Source organism: Ranitomeya imitator, chromosome 1 (genome assembly GCF_032444005.1).
Source record: "Ranitomeya imitator isolate aRanImi1 chromosome 1, aRanImi1.pri, whole genome shotgun sequence".
NCBI lineage: Eukaryota > Metazoa > Chordata > Amphibia > Anura > Dendrobatidae > Ranitomeya > Ranitomeya imitator.
Window position 1 is genome coordinate 464950262 of NC_091282.1, and position 18163 is coordinate 464968424.

Below are 18163 nucleotides of genomic sequence, written 5' to 3' on the forward strand. Positions count from 1 at the left end.
CATGCACATATGAATACGGTAGTTTAGGATGTGAAATCCTGCTGACAGATTCCATTTGAAGGTGTTTTCCAGGCAGAGAAGAAAAGTCGACTGATTGAGAGAAATTTTGGATTATCTAGTCGGCATGGGACCACATCTTCTACATGTGGTTAAGTGACTGCCCAGTCGCACAGGAAATAAAGGGGAATCATAACACACACTGTCTTGATTCAGCATTCTGTAGTCACAGTGACTGCAGACGTCTCTTCTCAGCCCAGAAAAAAAATGTAATTTAAAGAATACATATTTCAAATAGATGACTGGATGTGCCTATGGTTGACACTAATTGTGGCCTGACAGTTTCTAATTCTTGATAATGTACTGTTGATTGATGGATTAAATGTAAGCCTGTGGTAGTCAAAGAGTTAATGACTGAATGCAGAACTGTTTCCAAAAAATCAGCTAAGCATTTAGTGACAGAGCTGCAACACAGCTCTCATATCTGAGAGGGGGTGGGAAGGGGAAAGTACAGTTCAACCAAGAGAGTAACTCTGACTTTGGAGGTAGGGCTTGTCTCTATGCCAAAAATAAAAACTGAGAGAAAGAAAGGGGAGCAGGACGGAGGACGGAGGGGGCCGCTGCAGTGTTGGAGTAGCTACAGACTTTCCATTTTTTTGTCAGCTTCTCTTTTTTCCCCATTGATATTGTATTTCATCACATACATTTCTTAACTCACAGCTACCATGCATTGCCAAACCACTAACCTAGAAACACATAAACTGCAGACCCCTTCCATTACTGTTGTATCAAAATACAGTCCAGTCCAAATAATTAGCAAAGGAAGTATACATTACAAGATAGGAAGGTACTGTCAAAAGGTAGAAATCACAGAAAAGTACATTAGCAAATCACAGCCGTAAATACATTAATAGGTAGTAGTTCCAATACTAAGGGCTTGTATCAATGTCATCCTAGGTTGTATGGGCAGTTTCAAAAAAGCACAAATCGTGATGCCAGTGTCATTCCAGCATGGAGTTATGAATTTATGTGATTACTGAAAGTAGCACATTTATTCAAACATTCTATACAATCCAGTGTAGAACAATGTCATCATTCCCCTGCTATTTGCATTCCTGCGGTGCCCACTAGACGTGTTCAATTTCTTTCTACAGATGTGAATTGAGAGTAGCTGGAAAAGTCTAGTCTGCATGTGACCGCAAGTAAGCAAATTGTATACATGCGGTCATATGACCGCCTGCTTACATCGGGAAAGCTGTCATAATTCAGAAATGCAGTCACATAGAGTGACTGTACAATTTTGTCCCAAACCCTTTAATTAAAAGATAACATGATATTATCATTTAATGTAATTTCTACATTATATAGCAGGCGTGCACAACCTGTGCCCCAGAGGTCACATTTGACTGCTGATGCTTTTCTGTGCAGCCTCCGATCACCTGGACACAGATATGCTTGTCTCTGCTTACTATTTTCATGTCAGAGAGAAGTGTCTCATAGGCGTGGAAAGGAATGGATAAGTTCTAATGATTCATTGTGTGGTTGGAATGTATTGACAGAATGGGGGTCTTCTGACCCCAGTATGGTACTTCAGGACTTGACCGGTTCTTCAACACACATGAAGTTACATGCATGATCTCTAAATTTCAGGGCAGAAAAAATGTTCATTCTCCTAGTAGGATAAGGCCCTGGAAATGGAACCAGCGCTGATCATTTTTACTTTATGCTTTACATATGCCTCTAATGTTTCAGATAATAACACCTCTTTCAGTTATATTGTAGCCCTCGGAATTAGTTCACTCTGACGATGTGGCCCTCGAACTGAAAAAGTTTGTACATCTCTGCTTTATAAGTTTAGCTATCTTTCATTTGCACTGTTATACCCAGCACTATTCATTGTTCTGACTAATGAAACTACACAGATGATAAACATCTTGCCTTTTCATAATAATAATAATATGTATTTTGACATACTTGCATCCACGATGCCTAGATTTCTATGCTTTATTAAGGCCAAAGTCACTAAAATATGACTGTTTCACCTTACTAGTTTGGCAAAATGCTAAGGTCCATGAAATAATGTCATATTATCCTTGTGCCAGGGATGACAATACAACGTAGTGTTTAGCATTACTATTTGAAATTGCAATCTCCCTAATTGATAGTGAACATTATCTCTTTTATGCAGAAGAAGATTTACCGTAGGTTTATAAGTGCCTTACATGCTGCTTTATGTGAAGAAGAAATCTAAGCTAAGCCTAATACCTGTGTAAGAGCATCCAGTCATGCACTATCATGAAGGTCTTGCTGACAGAGTAGGGTTAAGGGAAAAGCTACTGTACAAGAAGACAAAGAATGGGCTACATTTAACTGGTACAAAAAAGCCACCAGAAAATGATGTCTCACCAGCTCTGTACACTACAATCTGTATAGACAGCTTAACAATCAATCCCGTTACATTAATGCACAAGGTGAAAAAAAAACATCTTTGAGCCACATTCTGACATTCTCTGTGACTATCAGCAGTACAGCACATTATTCACTCATTTCCTATAGCAGTGTGAAGAGTAGTTATTTTATAGGCCATGGAGAGGCGGCTCCCCTAACCTACAATTACTAAGCATATTAATACCAACCTAAACAACTTTCACTAAGTAAATAGTTGTTGGCTGTGCACATTGCAAGCAATGCAGAAACTGATCCATATTTAACTCCACCAAGAGGCCGCGCTTGAATGAATCATTCAAACAGAAACAGCATGGAGTAGCACATCTCACAAAATAAATATCAGGATTTCCTGTGGTGTCTTTCACGTCACACAATAGTAAAGACAGCCATGTATACTAAACACAAAAGTGGGGTGACATTGATTCAAAAGGGATAAACATAACAATTCACATAGACAGCTGATTTCTGTCCCATTGATGCCTCAGTCTCATGCATAATAAGCACTTACCTTGATTAAAACATTAAGTTATCCATCTGCAATTCTGGATTAAAAAAAAAACCTCTTATAAAAAGCATGACCTAACATGACATTCCTTCAACAGAATGAAAGGACATTAGAGTCCAATGAAAGTTCCTAAGAGAAGAGTAGGTGCCGCTCTTATTTCTATCCTTCACATTTAAATTAGCAGCTGATTTCTTGATACAAAACAACCTGTACAGACATAAAATAACATTGGCACTCATAATATTGTATGCACCAGCATAGGATGAGGTAAGAAAGGCCTGTCATTTTATATTGAAATGTGAAGAACAGTTTTTCAGCATAGTAAGAAGAAGTAAAAACTGTTTTAATAGGTTCCCTATACATATGGACTTATCAGTGTAAGAAGTTAAGGCCCTTTAGTTAAAGTCTAACGTCTCTCGTGCTGTGCCACTTTTATGCACTACACTGGACGATCCGATTAATACCCAGCCCCCTTATTTTTAAGCATGCTTTAAAAACACATTTCTTTTGACCAGCCTATCACCCCACTTCGCTAATCTAACTCTTCTTTTTTTCCTTTTTTCTACATCTTCCTCAGAATCTGGTCCCTCCTCTTCATCTGTCTCCACATCCTCCATGCAACCAATACCACTTGGTAACTGTACTTAAACAGATACTAGCTGATGATCGGATCATGCAGCAGTATTTGGAACGCCCTATTTATTATAATGATGGCTGGACCATATATCACAAGTCCTTTTTAAACTATTGTCTCCACCCCTATCTTCTTGGGGCGCTTTCACATTGCGTTCAGGCACCTGTTCTGTGGCCCCATCAGGTCCTAAATCTGAACCCCCTGCAAAACATAATTCGGCTGTATGCGCCAAGATGGCTATAAACTATAATTGTGCCTGCAGAGCGAATGTGCACTGTGACGTGCATAATTTTCTTTTGCGTACACCTACTGGAGGTGAACACCAAGACATACTAGCCTGTGTCTTATTGTCTGCCTCCAGTAGGCATACACTCCCGAAAATGATTCACGTCAAAGAGCACGTTCGCTCTGCCGACACAATTATGGTCTATGGCCTTCTTGGCGCATACATCCGAATTAAGTTTTGCAGGGGGTTCGGATGTAAGCCCTGACGGGGTCACTGAACGCAATGTGAAAGCTTGCAAGCAGGGCCCTCACTCCTCCTGTAATTGTTGAACTATGTGTTACTTTGTAATGTCTTTATTGTCTGTGCATGTCTCCGCCTAGTTGTAATGTACTGAGAAATATGTTAGTGCTATATACAATTTTTATTATTATTATTATTATTATTATTATCATTATTAAGAGAGCACATTCACATTAGATGAAATGGCTGGTTTTGAACATAATGAACACTCATTGTCTGGTTGCATGAAATGATCATTTCAACAAACAACTGACCAAGGAGCGTTCCTAACCTCTCAGAACAACGGTTGACCATATTGGATTCTTTCACCTGATTATCAGCACTGGATGCATCAACTAGAAAAGCCGATATTGTCTGATGTAGTCTGTGATGTCTAGTAGAAGGTAGTGGAAGCTTGCACTACAACTAGCAGTACTGCAGCCGCTAATACTGAAGTAACTGAAAATCTGTCCACTACTTTTAAAAGCTTTCTCAATGGGACAAGGGGATTTAAGTATGAAGAATAATACTTACCTATCATGTATCATGGCACCAATCTGCAGATTGGTATGTGAGTATTTTTTATTTTGTATTTCAGAACTTTGGACCCATTGAGAAAGCTTTTAAAAGTAATGGCTAGCCCATTTAAAGGAGTTCTCTGTGAATAGAAAATCATTAAATAACTAAAGAAAATGGTACTATGAATACATTCTGAAATGCTTTTAATTAGCAAATCACAATTGTTTTTCCTAGGGAGATAATCACTATGGAATTAAAATGACCATCACCATGTTCCACTGACAGACATAATATCCACTGGGAGCTCATCTTCCGACTTATGAGGCTGCCGTCACACCATCAGTATTTGGTCAGTATTTTACATCAGTATTTATAAGCCAAAACCAGGAGTGGGTGATAAATGCAGAAGTGGTGCATATGTTTCTATTATACTTTTCCTCTAATTGTTCCACTCCTGGTTTTGGCTTACAAATACTGATGTAAAATACTGACCAAATACTGACAGTGTGACGGCAGCCTAAGGGTATGTGTCCACTTTCAGGATGGCCGGCGGTATCGCCGGAGCGGCTTAGCCGCTCTGTGCTAAGCCCCGCCCCCTTTCTGGGACGCGATGATGCCGGATGTGTTCACAGCACACATTCGGGATCATCGCTCCCCACCATAGCGCCCTGTGCTATATCTTGCGGCGACGCAGCGTCGCCGCAAGATATACGGACATGCTGCGATCTGAAAAGCATGTCCGGAGTCGCAGGGCCGCCGCGTGCGTGTTACCACGCATAGTGGAGACGGGATTTCATTCAATCCCCTCCACTATGCTGTAACATCTGGACGCTGCGTGTCTGACGCTGCGGCTCTATGCAGCGTCAGACACGCAGCGTTTCCTGCACGTGGAAACATACCCTAAAGGGAGAAAGCGGAGCCTCTATTGCACATGCTCATTGGCACTTATGGCATTGCAGTCACAAGACGGTGGCCATTTTTATTCTATAGTGATTAATATCTCTTTAGAGAAAATGATTATTATTTGCTAATTAAAAATATTTATGAATTTATTTGTAATAACATTTCCTTGTACCTTTCTTCTATTCTAGGAGAACTCCTATAATAACAATTTTCACGTGTTTTAATGTAAAATTCTCTGACTTCTGAGAGGTCTCTAAAATGTTGCTATATTGAAAATCCTGTTAAAAACCTTTTTTTACTTCTATGCGAACCTCATATATACAGGAAATAATTGTACTTATTTGTTTACAAACATTATGAACTTGTTCCGTCAATACAGGGATTCAATAACATGACTTTGTATCCAGGCACAGGCATTTGTATGTAAGATAAAAAAAAGTTCTTGTTTTTTCCCTATGATCACAATTAACTGAGAAAAGGCAAGTCTAATAATGTAACTGTCATTGCTGAGCAGTCTGCCTGTGTTATAAATTTCCTGGCCGTTTGGAAATCTGAAGCTCTCTACATTCCCTTAGGTTGAGCCTGTCCCACAGATGAATGGGGTAATTGACTGAACCAGGGAATAAGTGGGAGGATTTTTGAAACCACAGGATATTCACAACAAGCACTCTGCACTGGAATACAAACCATACTCATTTTTTACCGTGTCCTCAATGTTGATGCCACTAATCTATAAAAAGAGTGTTCATTTATATTGGGCTCGAGTCCTGAAGCTTTTTTTCTTATTAGAACATCTGCTTTGCAGTGGTTTTTTTTTTCTGTGTGACTATGGATTGTGTGGGAGTATTCCTGGATAAAATGCAGCACATATTTGGAATATTACATATGCAAGCAGGCTTTATAGCTCTTGAGCTACAAGTTGTTAAATAAGTAAAGCTAGCAGAGTAAGGCCTAATGCATACAAGGCCAAAGTTAAAAGGAGCCGTAATAAACTATCCACACAGATGTATGGAGCCCTTACTGTCCCTGTGTGATTCCTATGTTATATACAGGCATGTAGAGGCCTTTTCTGCTGATTACATATGTGAATTGTTTTGCTTAGCTTCTAAGGCAGAATACTTCTAATAAAGACGTGTATAGAAGCAGCACATGGAGTGCCTGTACCCCTGTATGGAACCGAGGGTATACCATGTGCTGCCATAAAGCTCTGTATAGGCAGGTGTGCATGAGGCCTCAAAATGAAAGCCCCCCTGGGTGAGTATAAATGCAAAGGAGTAACCTCACTACTTAAAGAGGTTATCCACTACTTTAGCATTGACGACCTATTGTTAGGATAGGTTATCAATGTCTGATCAGTCAGAGCCCGACACCTGGCACCTCTGCCAGTCAGCTGTTCTCGGTGGCAGCGGCTGCCGGACGGAAAAGCTCACTTGTGGAGTTGGCCATCCTCTGATAGATGCCACGGCAGTGTACTACACTTCCACCTCCTATTCACATCAATGCTAAAGCAGTGGGCAACCTCTTCAATACACTGATACACAGAATTTGCTTCTTTTTTTTTGAAACTATTAATTTCATATTTTTTCCACTCCAACTTATTTTGCTTATATTTTATCAAATCGACAAACATCCTGTAAGACACCATTAGTCCTCTAGGCATGGCTGTTTCTTGCTACATTTGCCGTTAAACTTACATCTGTTTCATCTAGACTACAAAGGTGTAGAGCCCTGAACGCTGCGGTGTAGTTACATCATTTCCATTATGCACTGTGCATTTTTACTCAGTGCCAATGCAATTACTAGTTTAGAAATCTATCATTTAATACATGTTTGTTTTACTACAGTATCCTGATAACAAAGGAGCACAGTAGATTGCATTGTGTAGAATAATACAAATAATAGAAGTTCTATGACAAGCAGCTACAATTTACGTAAGCTACATATGTATGAAGAGTCATCCATATGCCCTCACAACAGTGCATGCCTTGTCAGTAAGGGCAGCCCAAGGCATATCACTGTGGCACTGTTTCAGTTCATCTTGCACATTTTGGCGCCTTTTTCTCCACTGCTACTGTACTAAAAAGTGCAGATCTTGTCTGTCCTGTCTCAAGTTCAATGGCAGCCTCCTATACAAGCAGCAGGAGAGGGGGAGGGGGTAGACAGGCATGTTCAGTGCACTAATAATAATTCACATCACGCCACTTCAGCTCCTTGTGTCAAAGCTAAGAGCTGGCCCTGATGGCCCACCCTCTCCAACCTGAGAGTTGCAACTCCTCACAAGTTCTCCGGGCTAGGTCAAGCACACATGCAGCCACAAATGCTGCCCACTGGCAGGGACATGGGTACTGTACCGAAATCACCTTTGTGCTACTTGACACAGAACACTGTGTACACAGATCAGTTATAAGGGGGATATCTTCTTTTTCCATATTTTAATTAGTAATCTATTTTCTGTTAGTTGCTAATATTACCAATGTCTCTATCTGAATAGTACATTATTACAGCTAAGAGTGCATTTGCATCCTCACTGGGTCCATATTGATCTACCTCACTTTGAAGTTCCCAGTCTTTTAAGCACACTACGGCAATAGTAAATAGTACAATATTGTCTGTAGAATCAATTCCACAGTTTGATTTTCTTGCTGGCCACAGATATTAGACATAAACCAGCCAACATAAGCATTATGGATCTGTCATTCAAGCGTTCGATACTAGCATTACAGACCACATGCAAAGTTCACAAAAGGCATTAAAAATGACTTGACCCGGTCATTTGCACATAAATGTGACAAGCAAAATCGTACATTCTGTTTTCAATATTACCAAGTCTATACAAAATATAGGCAGATTGCATAAAATGCATGTCATTTTTAATTATTTCCTTATTTCTGCTGCAAGTTTGCCTTTTATTTCAAGAAGACATTGCAAACCCTTTATTTGTCCACTTTTTCTAAACGTATTCACTGTGTGCTTTATACTGCAAAAATGTTACTATATATATATATATATATATATATATATATATATATATACAGACAGTATAGACATATAGAACTGGAGTGACACGGGTTACCTAGACACAGAGGATCAGTAGATATACGGTATACATCAGTAGATTAATACTTGGCAGCAGAATGCCTGACAGGTGCAGAGCTGTGGGCTCATGTCACAGAGCAGGCACATATGGGTCAGTATGGCTGACACTGGCCTCATGTGATGTCCAGGACACTAGAGCCAGCAGTAAAGGAATGCTTACTCCCCACACATAGGTCTTTCCAGCAGGTATTACCCAGAGATAAGCCACACCTATAGCAAGGGAAGTCCAAAGCCTAGACAGTAAGCCATGCCATCAAACACATGTAAGGACACTGGGGGTTACACAAGGCTACTATACTTCTACAATGGTAACAATACTAATAATAACAATAACCATACTATTATTACATCAGGAATGACATGAAGAGGGTGCATGAGCAGCAGGTTTGGAAAGGTTGCTGTAGTCCTCTGCCAGGATGGGGCTGTGTGCCAAGTCCAGCGCTCTTGGACGCCAGCTCCAGCCACTGATTGCTGGCAGAGACGTGTGACCCACATCCACATGCTGCCAAGAAGCACAAGACACACAAGCGGCACCTCGAGCTCATCCCACAGGCAGCCCCGTCCCAACGCCACACACACCGAGCATGGCAGCACCTACTACGCACAGCGCACCCACAAAGCGACTATGCACAGCGCTCGTCACGTGTATGCAAACGTCCCAGGCACATACCATTGCACTGTACTGCATTAACTTATAGGGATCCAGCACAGGCGCGGTGGCTTCACATTTCTTAGGTGACAGTGACTGTCTATGGCCGGGGCTGGGCTTTATTATAAGAGCTGACTCCCAGCAGTGACTGCAGGCTTATGTGGGCTGCTGTGTGTTCTGTTTTTCATAGGATGCTTTTTATATAGAAATACGTGTAAGAAGTGAAGAGCAGAGCCGGAAGAATAACAAGGTCTTGGCAGAGGGCAGGCTGGTGAAGTCGGGGCAGGAGGCAGGAAGGGCAGCCTGTCCTGCTGTGCCTAGAGCTGTACTTGCAGTGCTGCACTCCTGGAGGGTGGCTTGAACGCGGTCCAGGAGAGGCTGATCCCGTTTTTTTGGAGCTGGGCTGGTCTGTGAGGCTGTTGGCAGGGTTTCCTCTTTCCCCTGTGTGTCTCCCTGGCCCCCCTGTCAGTCTGGCTCTGCTCTGCACATCAGGCAGCTCATAGCACACTCCGCTCGGCACTTGGACGACTTCCACCTCTCGCTGATTGGACGGGAAGGCGGCGGCTCCCTACTCACCCTTCCCACCTTCTCCTCTCCTCCCTATCCTCCCCCTGCTGCCCTCCAGCTGTCACTGCCCTCCCACCTCCATCCTCCCCACTTCACTCCCCTCCTGCTGGAAAGATTGCATTCCTGCTCTCAAATCTTTCTTTCTTTCTTTCTTTCTTTCTTTCTTTCTTTCTTTCTTTCTTTCTTTCTTTCTTTCTTTCTTTCTTTCTTTCCTTCTTTCTTTCTTTCTTTCTTTCCTTCTTTCTTTCTTTCTTTCTTTCTTTCTTTCTTTCTTTCCTTCTTTCTTTCTTTCTTTCTTTCCTTCTCTTTTCTTTTTTCTTTCTCTATGTGTTTTCTTTCTTTCTCTCTTTCCTTCTTTCTATCTTCCTTTTCCTTCTCCTTTCTTTTTTCTCTTTCTCTCTGTCTTTTATTTTTTCTTCCTTTTTCGCTTTCTTCTCTTTCTCTCTGTCTCCTGTCTTTTCTTTCTTTCTTCATTTCTCTCTTTCTTCCTTTCTTCCTTTAATTCTTGTCCTCCTCTTTCCTTCTCTTCTTTCTCTCTCTCTCGCACTCTCTCTCTCTCTCTCTCTGTTTTTTTTTTGCCTTTTTCTTTATTCTTTCCTTTCTTTTCTTCCGTACTATTTCTTTCTTCCCTTTCCGTGTATTCTTTCTCGCACTCACGCTCTCTGTCTTTCTTTTTCTTTCTCACATCTGTCCATATTACTATTGGGGATTACAAAGACGGTCTTTCTAAACCACAAGTACTGCAATCCATGAATCATATGATTGTGGTGAAGAAGCACACTTTCAATAAATAGGAACACATCTTGATTTATTTCCCAGGGAAAGTCCTATCCATCCTCACTTGCATCTTCCCACTTGTAATTTCTAACAAGAGAAGTAAACACCGTGATTCTACAATCACTAAATTCCACTAAATGAGAAGAGAATCTAAGATTTATCCAATAAATGTTCTGATCTATAAAAGTTGTTTCCGTCATTCAAAACTAAATGTTTAAGTACCATTATGATCATGGTGATATCGGAGTTATTTTTGCATGATCATTACATATATAACATAGTTTTCAAAGGTAAATAACCAACGCATTACTTTGGAGTGTAAGTTTTCTACATTCTGAGCGAACTTGTTTGTAAAATAAAACCTTCAATGATACATTATAAAGTTATCTTGGTAAATAAGATTTTTTTGAATCATGAATCCTTCCTGTATTCTCCATACAATTCTTATTACAGATATTGACAACGCTTTAAAATAGGATTCTAAAAAATTCTCGATGGTTGCATGTTTCTGGTCCGGAACAATACATGCCTTCCTGAGTAATGTAATCCATCTCTGCCTCTGGCTTAACTTTCCCTTACTGCACCCCTGTCCACTCCTAATTCCCTAAATTTAGGAAGCTCAGCTCTTGGCTTCCTCCTTGTGGCTATGAAAAATAGGAAGGGGAGGGGGATTCTTCTAGGGGACATAGTTATAGTGTGGAGTAGCCCGCATGAGAAAGGGAAGGGGGAGGCAGAGAAGCTGTTCTCCATATTTATGAGCAGACAACCAATAGACAAGAGAAGTGTACAGCAAGAAGTCTAGTCTGCTGAGAGACCCAGACAGGTCAAAGGACCCTGAAATCAGCACATGATGCCAATTGAATCAATCCCTTTTTCTAGCAGAATGTGTCTGGCACGTCAATGTCTGTAGCTGTAAGAGCACCGCTCAGTCACTGGGAGAGACCCTGAAGATTGCAGCTATTGTGTCCAATTACAAACTCAATGCTGAAAAATCATTTACTCACAAAGTTAATCCAAGTTTATTGTTACCTCTTTCCTGTCATATTTAATACCTCTTTTGTGTACTTTGAATTATATAATAATGATAATCATTATCACAATAATATTACCTTTTTATTAGATAGAGACAACACATACTACAATTTTACAATGGGAAAACATTAAACATAAAAGCTTAGTTATTAAAAGGTGAAGTGTATTGATTGGTGTATGAACCAGTCACCCATCTGGTATGTGTGCGAATAGCCCTGACATCCTGACACAGTTCACATCTCATTTTACTTTGCACTCAAAATATGTTCTAGGAAAGCTTCAGTCACAAAAGTAGTGATAGGCCTATTTACCCAACAGATGCCATGAGTCTCAGACAGTATGTCCTTTGTTTTACTATATAGAAAATCACAATATCATGGAGCCTATGGGCGGTGCAATCCTGCCAATATAAGTATTCAATGGAAGGCTTAAAGGGAACCTGTCACCCCCAAAATCGAAGGTGAGCTAAGCCCACCAGCATCAGGGGCTTATCTACAGCATTGTGTAATGCTGTAGATAAGCCCCCGATGTATCCTGAAAGATGAGAAAAAGAGGTTAGATTATACTCACCAAGGGGCGGTCCCAGTCCGGTTCTGGTCCGATGGGCGTTGTGGCCCAGTCTGGGGCCTTCCATCTTCTTACGATGACGTCCTCTTCTTGTCTTCACGCTCGGGCGCAGGCATACTTTGTCTGCCCTATTGAAGGCAGAGCAAAGTACTGCAGTGCGCAGGCGCCTGGCCTCTCTGACCTTTCCCGGTGCCTGCACACTGCAGTACTTTGCTCTGCCCTCAACAGGGCAGACAAATTACGCCTGCGCCGGAGCTGCAGCGTGAAGACAAGAAGAGGACGTCATCGTAAGAAGATGTGGGAGGCCCTGGACCGGACCGCGATGCCCATCGGACCAGAACTGGACCGGGACCGCCCCTGGGTGAGTATAATCTAACCTCTTTTTCTCATCTTTCAGGTAACATCGGGGGCTTATCTACACCATTCCAGAATGCTGTAGATAAGCCCCTGATGCTGGTAGGCTTAGCTCACCTTTGATTTTGGAGGTGACAGGTTCCCTTTAAAGAATTGGCCAAATTTGTGCTTTACACTGTGTTCAGAATTATTAGGCAAGTTGTATTTTGATCACATGATCCTTTTTATACAGTATATGTTGTCCTACTCCAAGCTGTTCAGGCTTGAGAGTCAACTACCAATTAAGTAAATCAGGTGATGTGCATCTCTGTAATGAAGAGGGGTGTTGTCTAATGACATCAAAACCCTATATAAGGTGTGCTTAATTATTAGGCAACTTCCTTTTCTTTGGCAAAATGGGTCAGAAGAGAAATTGGACGGGCTCTGAAAAGTCCAAAATTGTGAGATGTCTTGCAGAGGGATGCAGCAGTCTTCAAATTGCCAAACTTGTGAAGCGTGATCACCAAACAATCAAGCGTTTCATGGCAAATAGCCATCAGGGTCGCAAGAAGCATGTTGGGCAAAAAAAGCGCAAAATAACTGCCCATGAATTGAGGAACATGAAGCGTGAAGCTGCCAAGACGCCATTTGCCACCAGTTTTGCCATATTTCAGAGCTGTTTTGTTACTGGAGTAACAAAAAGCACAAGGTGTGCGATACTCTGGGACATGGCCAAGGTAAGGAAGGCTTAAAAACGACCACCTTTGAACAAGAAACATAAGATAAAATGTCAAGACTGGGCCAAGAAATATCTTAAGACTGACTTTTCAAAGGTTTTATGGACTGATGAAATGTGAGAGATTCTTGATGGGCCAGATGGATGGGCCAGAGGCTGGATCAGTAAAGGGCAGAGAGCTCCACTCTGACTCAGACGCCAGCAAGGTGGAGGTGGGGTACTGGTAAGGGCTGGTATCATCAAAGATGAACTTGTGGGACCTTTTCGGGTTGAGGATGGAGTGAAGCTAAACTCCCAGACCTACTGCCAGTTTCTGGAAAACAACTTCTTCAAGCAGTGGTACATGTAGAAGTCAGTATCGTTCAAGAAAAACCTGATTTTCATGCAGGACAATGCTCCATCACATGCCTCCAACTACTCCACATCGTGGCTGGCCAGTAAAGGTCTCAAAGAAGAAAAAATAATGACATGGCCCCCTTGTTCACCTGATCTGAACCCGATAGAGAACCTGTGGTCCCTCATAAAATGTGAGATCTACAGGGAGGGAAAACAGTACACCTCTCGGAACAGTGTCTGGAGGCTGTGGTGGCTGCAATGTTGATCGTAAACAGATCAAGCAACTGACAGAATCTATGGATGGAAGGCTGTTGTGTCATCATAAAGAAAGGTGGCTATATTGGTCACTGATTTTGGGGGTTTTGTTTATGCATGTTAGAAATGTTTATTTCTAAATTTTGTGCAGTTATACTGGTTTACCTGGTGAAAATAAACAATTGTGATGGTAATATATTTGGTTTTTATTAAGTTGCCTAATAATTCTGCACAGTAATAGTTACCTGCACAAACAGATATCCTCCTAAGATAGCCTAATCTAAAAAAAAAACACTCCAACTTCCAAAAATATTAAGCTTTGATATTTGAGTCTTTTGGGTTGATTGAGAACATAGTTGTTGATCAATAATAAAAATAATCCTCTAAAATACAACTTGCCTAACAATTCTGCACACAGTGTAGGCAGGGGCGCTGCTACCATGTGGCAAGTTGAGCGCTTTGCCTCAGGCGGCACTGCCGTCACTAAAGTCAGGGGGCGGCAGATTCTAACGCTGTAGTAACTGAATTTGCGTTGGAGACGCAGGTTCAGTTAGTACTCTATTATACAGGGCGTGTGACTGGCCGGGTTCTGCTCCTCCTGCAACATTAGCTCACCTGCGACATCACTGACAACACGTGACTGATCACATGCTCGTGACATCATGAAAGGTCCTCTACCTCCCGGATGTAGTCTTCTCCAGTATGGTAAGTATGTGCATCGGCCACTGCTGCTCTGTGCAGCTCCGCTGCTGAGGTACGGCGCCGCATTGTTCTGTGCTCCTCCGCGCACCCTGTTATGACCTGGTGGTAAGGACAATAATGGACCTGGTGGTTAAGAGCAAACGGAATGACCTGATAGTTACTAATAATATAGGACAAGCTCTGAGACGTGGGAACTCTGCTGACCGCAATCCCTAATCCTATCACACACAATAGAAATAGCCGTGGATTGCTCCTAACGCTCCCTATGCAACTCGACACAGCCTAAGAAACTAGCTAGCCCTAGAGATAGAAAAATAAAGCCTACCTTGCCTCAGAGAAATTCCCCAAAGGAAAAGGCAGCCCCCCACATATAATGACTGTGAGTAAAGATGAAAATTACAAACACAGAGATGAAATAGATTTAGCAAAGTGAGGCCCGACTTACTGAACAGACAGAGGATAGGAAAGGTAGCTTTGCGGTCAGCACAAAAAACTACAAAAAGACCACGCAGAGGGCGCAAAAAGTCCCTCTGCGTCCCAGAGCTTCCAGCAAGCAAGACAAAAATCAAAATAGCAAGGTGGACAGAAAAATAGCAAACCAGAGAAAAACAAGCAGGAACTTAGCTTCAGCTGGGAAGACAGGTCACAAGAACGATCCAGGAGAGGACTAGACCAATACTGGAACATTGACAGGTGGCATGGAGCAAAGATCTAGGTGGAGTTAAATAGAGCAGCCAGCTAACGAATTAACCTCGTCACCTGTGGAAGGAAACTCAGAAGCCGCAGCTCCACTCACAACCACCAGAGGAAGCCCATGGACAGAACCAGCCGAAGTACCATTCATGACCACGGGAGGGAGCTTGACAACAGAATTCACAACAGTTCCCCCCCCCTTGAGGAGGGGTCACCGAACCCTCACCAGAGCCCCCAGGCCGACCAGGACGAGCCAAATGAAAGGCACGAACCAGATCGGCAGCATGAACATCGGAGGCAAAGACCCAGGAATTATCTCACTGACCATAACCCTTCCACTTGACCAGGTACTGGAGTTTCCGTCTCGAAATACGAGAATCCAAAATCTTCTCCACCACATACTCCAACTCCCCCTCAACCAACACCGGGGCAGGAGGATCAACGGATGGAACCACAGGCGCCACGTATCTCCGCAACAATGACCTATGGAATACATTATGGATGGCAAAAGAAGCTGGAAGGGTCAAACGAAACGACACAGGATTGAGAACCTCAGAAATCTTATATGGACCAATGAAACGAGGCTTAAACTTAGGAGAGGAAACCTTCATAGGAACATAACGAGACGACAACCAAACCAAATCCCCAACACGAAGTCCGGGACCCACACAGCGCCGGCGTTTAGCGAAACGTTGAGCCTTCTCCTGGGACATTGTCAAATTGTCCACCACATGAGTCCAAATCTGCTGCAACCTATCCACCACAGTATCTACACCAGGACAGTCCGAAGACTCAACCTGCTCTGAAGAGAAACGAGGATGGAAACCAGAATTGCAGAAAAACGGCGAAACCAAAGTAGCCGAGCTGGCCCGATTATTAAGGGCGAACTCAGCCAAAGGCAAAAAGGACACCCAATCATCCTGATCAGCAGAAACAAAGCATCTCAGATATGTTTCCAAAGTCTGATTAGCTTGTTCGGTTTGGCCATTTGTCTGAGGATGGAAAGCCGAGGAAAAAGACAAATCAATGCCCATCCTAGCACAAAAGGCTCGCCAAAACCTCGAAACAAACTGGGAACCTCTGTCCGAAACGATGTTCTCCGGAATGCCATGTAAACGAACCACATGCTGGAAAAACAATGGCACCAAATCAGAGGAGGAAGGCAATTTAGACAAGGGTACCAAATGGACCATCTTAGAGAAGCGGTCACAAACCACCCAAATGACCGACATCTTTTGAGAGACAGGGAGATCCGAAATAAAATCCATAGAGATATGCGTCCAGGGCCTCTTCGGGACCGGCAAGGGCAAAAGCAACCCACTGGCACGAGAACAGCAGGGCTTAGCCCGAGCACAAGTCCCACAGGACTGCACAAAAGAACGCACATCCCGCGACAAAGAAGGCCACCAAAAGGATCTAGCCACCAAATCTCTGGTACCAAAGATTCCAGGATGACCAGCCAACACCGAACAATGAACCTCAGAGATAACTCTACTAGTCCGTTTATCAGGGACAAACAGTTTCTCCGCTGGGCAACGGTCAGGTCTATCAGCCTGAAATTTTTGCAGCACCCGCCGCAAATCAGGGGAGGTGGCAGACAAAATTACCCTCTCTTTGAGAATACCCGCCGGCTCAGGAACACCCAGAGAGTCGGGCACAAAACTCCTTGACAGGGCATCAGCCTTCATATTCTTAGAGCCTGGAAGGTACGGAACCACAAAATCAAAACGGGAGAAAAATAGTGACCAACGAGCCTGTCTAGGATTCAACCGTTTGGCAGACTGGAGATAAGTCAAATTCTTGTGATCCGTCAAGACCACCACGCGATGCTTGGCTCCTTCAAGCCAATGACGCCACTCCTCGAATGCCCACTTCATGGCCAACAACTCTCGATTGCCAACATCATAATTGCGCTCAGCAGGCGAAAACTTTCTAGAAAAGAAGGCACATGGTTTCATCACCGAGCCATCAGAACTTCTTTGCGACAAAACAGCCCCTGCTCCAATCTCAGAAGCATCAACCTCGACCTGAAACGGAAGCGAAACATCTGGCTGGCACAACACAGGGGCAGAAGAAAAACGACGCTTCAACTCCTGAAAAGCTTCCACAGCCGCAGAAGACCAATTGACCACATCAGCACCCTTCTTGGTCAAATCAGTCAACGGTTTAGCAACACTAGAAAAATTACTGATGAAGCGACGATAAAAATTAGCAAAGCCCAGGAACTTTTGCAGACTCTTCACAGATGTCGGCTGAGTCCAATCATAAATGGCCTGGACTTTAACAGGGTCCATCTCGATAGTAGAAGGGGAAAAAATGAAACTCAAAAATGAAACCTTCTGAACTCCAAAGAGACACTTTGACCCCTTCACAAACAAAGAATTCGCACGAAGGACCTGGAACACCATTCTGACCTGCTTCACGTGAGACTCCCAATCATCCGAGAAGACCAAAATATCATCCAAATATACAATCAGGAATTTATCCAGGTACTCTCGGAAGATGTTATGCATAAAGGACTGAAATACTGATGGAGCATTGGAAAGCCCGAATGGCATAACTAGGTACTCAAAATGGCCCTCGGGCGTATTAAATGCTGTTTTCCATTCATCGCCCTGTTTAATACGCACAAGATTATACGCACCACGAAGATCTATCTTGGTGAACCAACTAGCCCCCTTAATCCGAGCAAATAAATCCGACAGCAGCGGCAAAGGGTACTGAAATTTGACTGTGATCTTATTAAGAAGGCGGTAATCAATACAAGGTCTCAAAGAACCATCCTTCTTGGCCACAAAAAAGAACCCTGCTCCCAATGGTGACGACGACGGGTGAATATGACCCTTCTCCAAGGATTCCTTTACATAACTCTGCATAGCGGCGTGCTCTGGCACAGATAAATTGAACAG

The 18163-nt window shown here is 42.7% G+C and overlaps 1 protein-coding gene across 6 annotated transcripts in view; it reads right to left on the reverse strand.

The window, feature by feature from the left end:
• Nucleotides 1-18163, reverse strand: part of NFIB (nuclear factor I B) — a 686817-nt gene that overhangs the window by 294140 nt on the left and 374514 nt on the right. Inside the window, exon 1 of one of the 6 annotated variants that reach the window (XM_069765037.1) lies at nucleotides 9278-9785. The exons of 3 other annotated variants lie outside the window; for them this stretch is intronic. In XM_069765037.1, the coding sequence (XP_069621138.1) occupies nucleotides 9278-9295 (18 nt within the window). In that variant the 5' untranslated portion in view covers nucleotides 9296-9785. Of the gene's footprint in view, nucleotides 1-9277; nucleotides 9786-18163 lie in introns of those variants that run through there. 2 more of the 6 variants (XM_069764996.1, XM_069765088.1) reach the window with 2 other exon arrangements.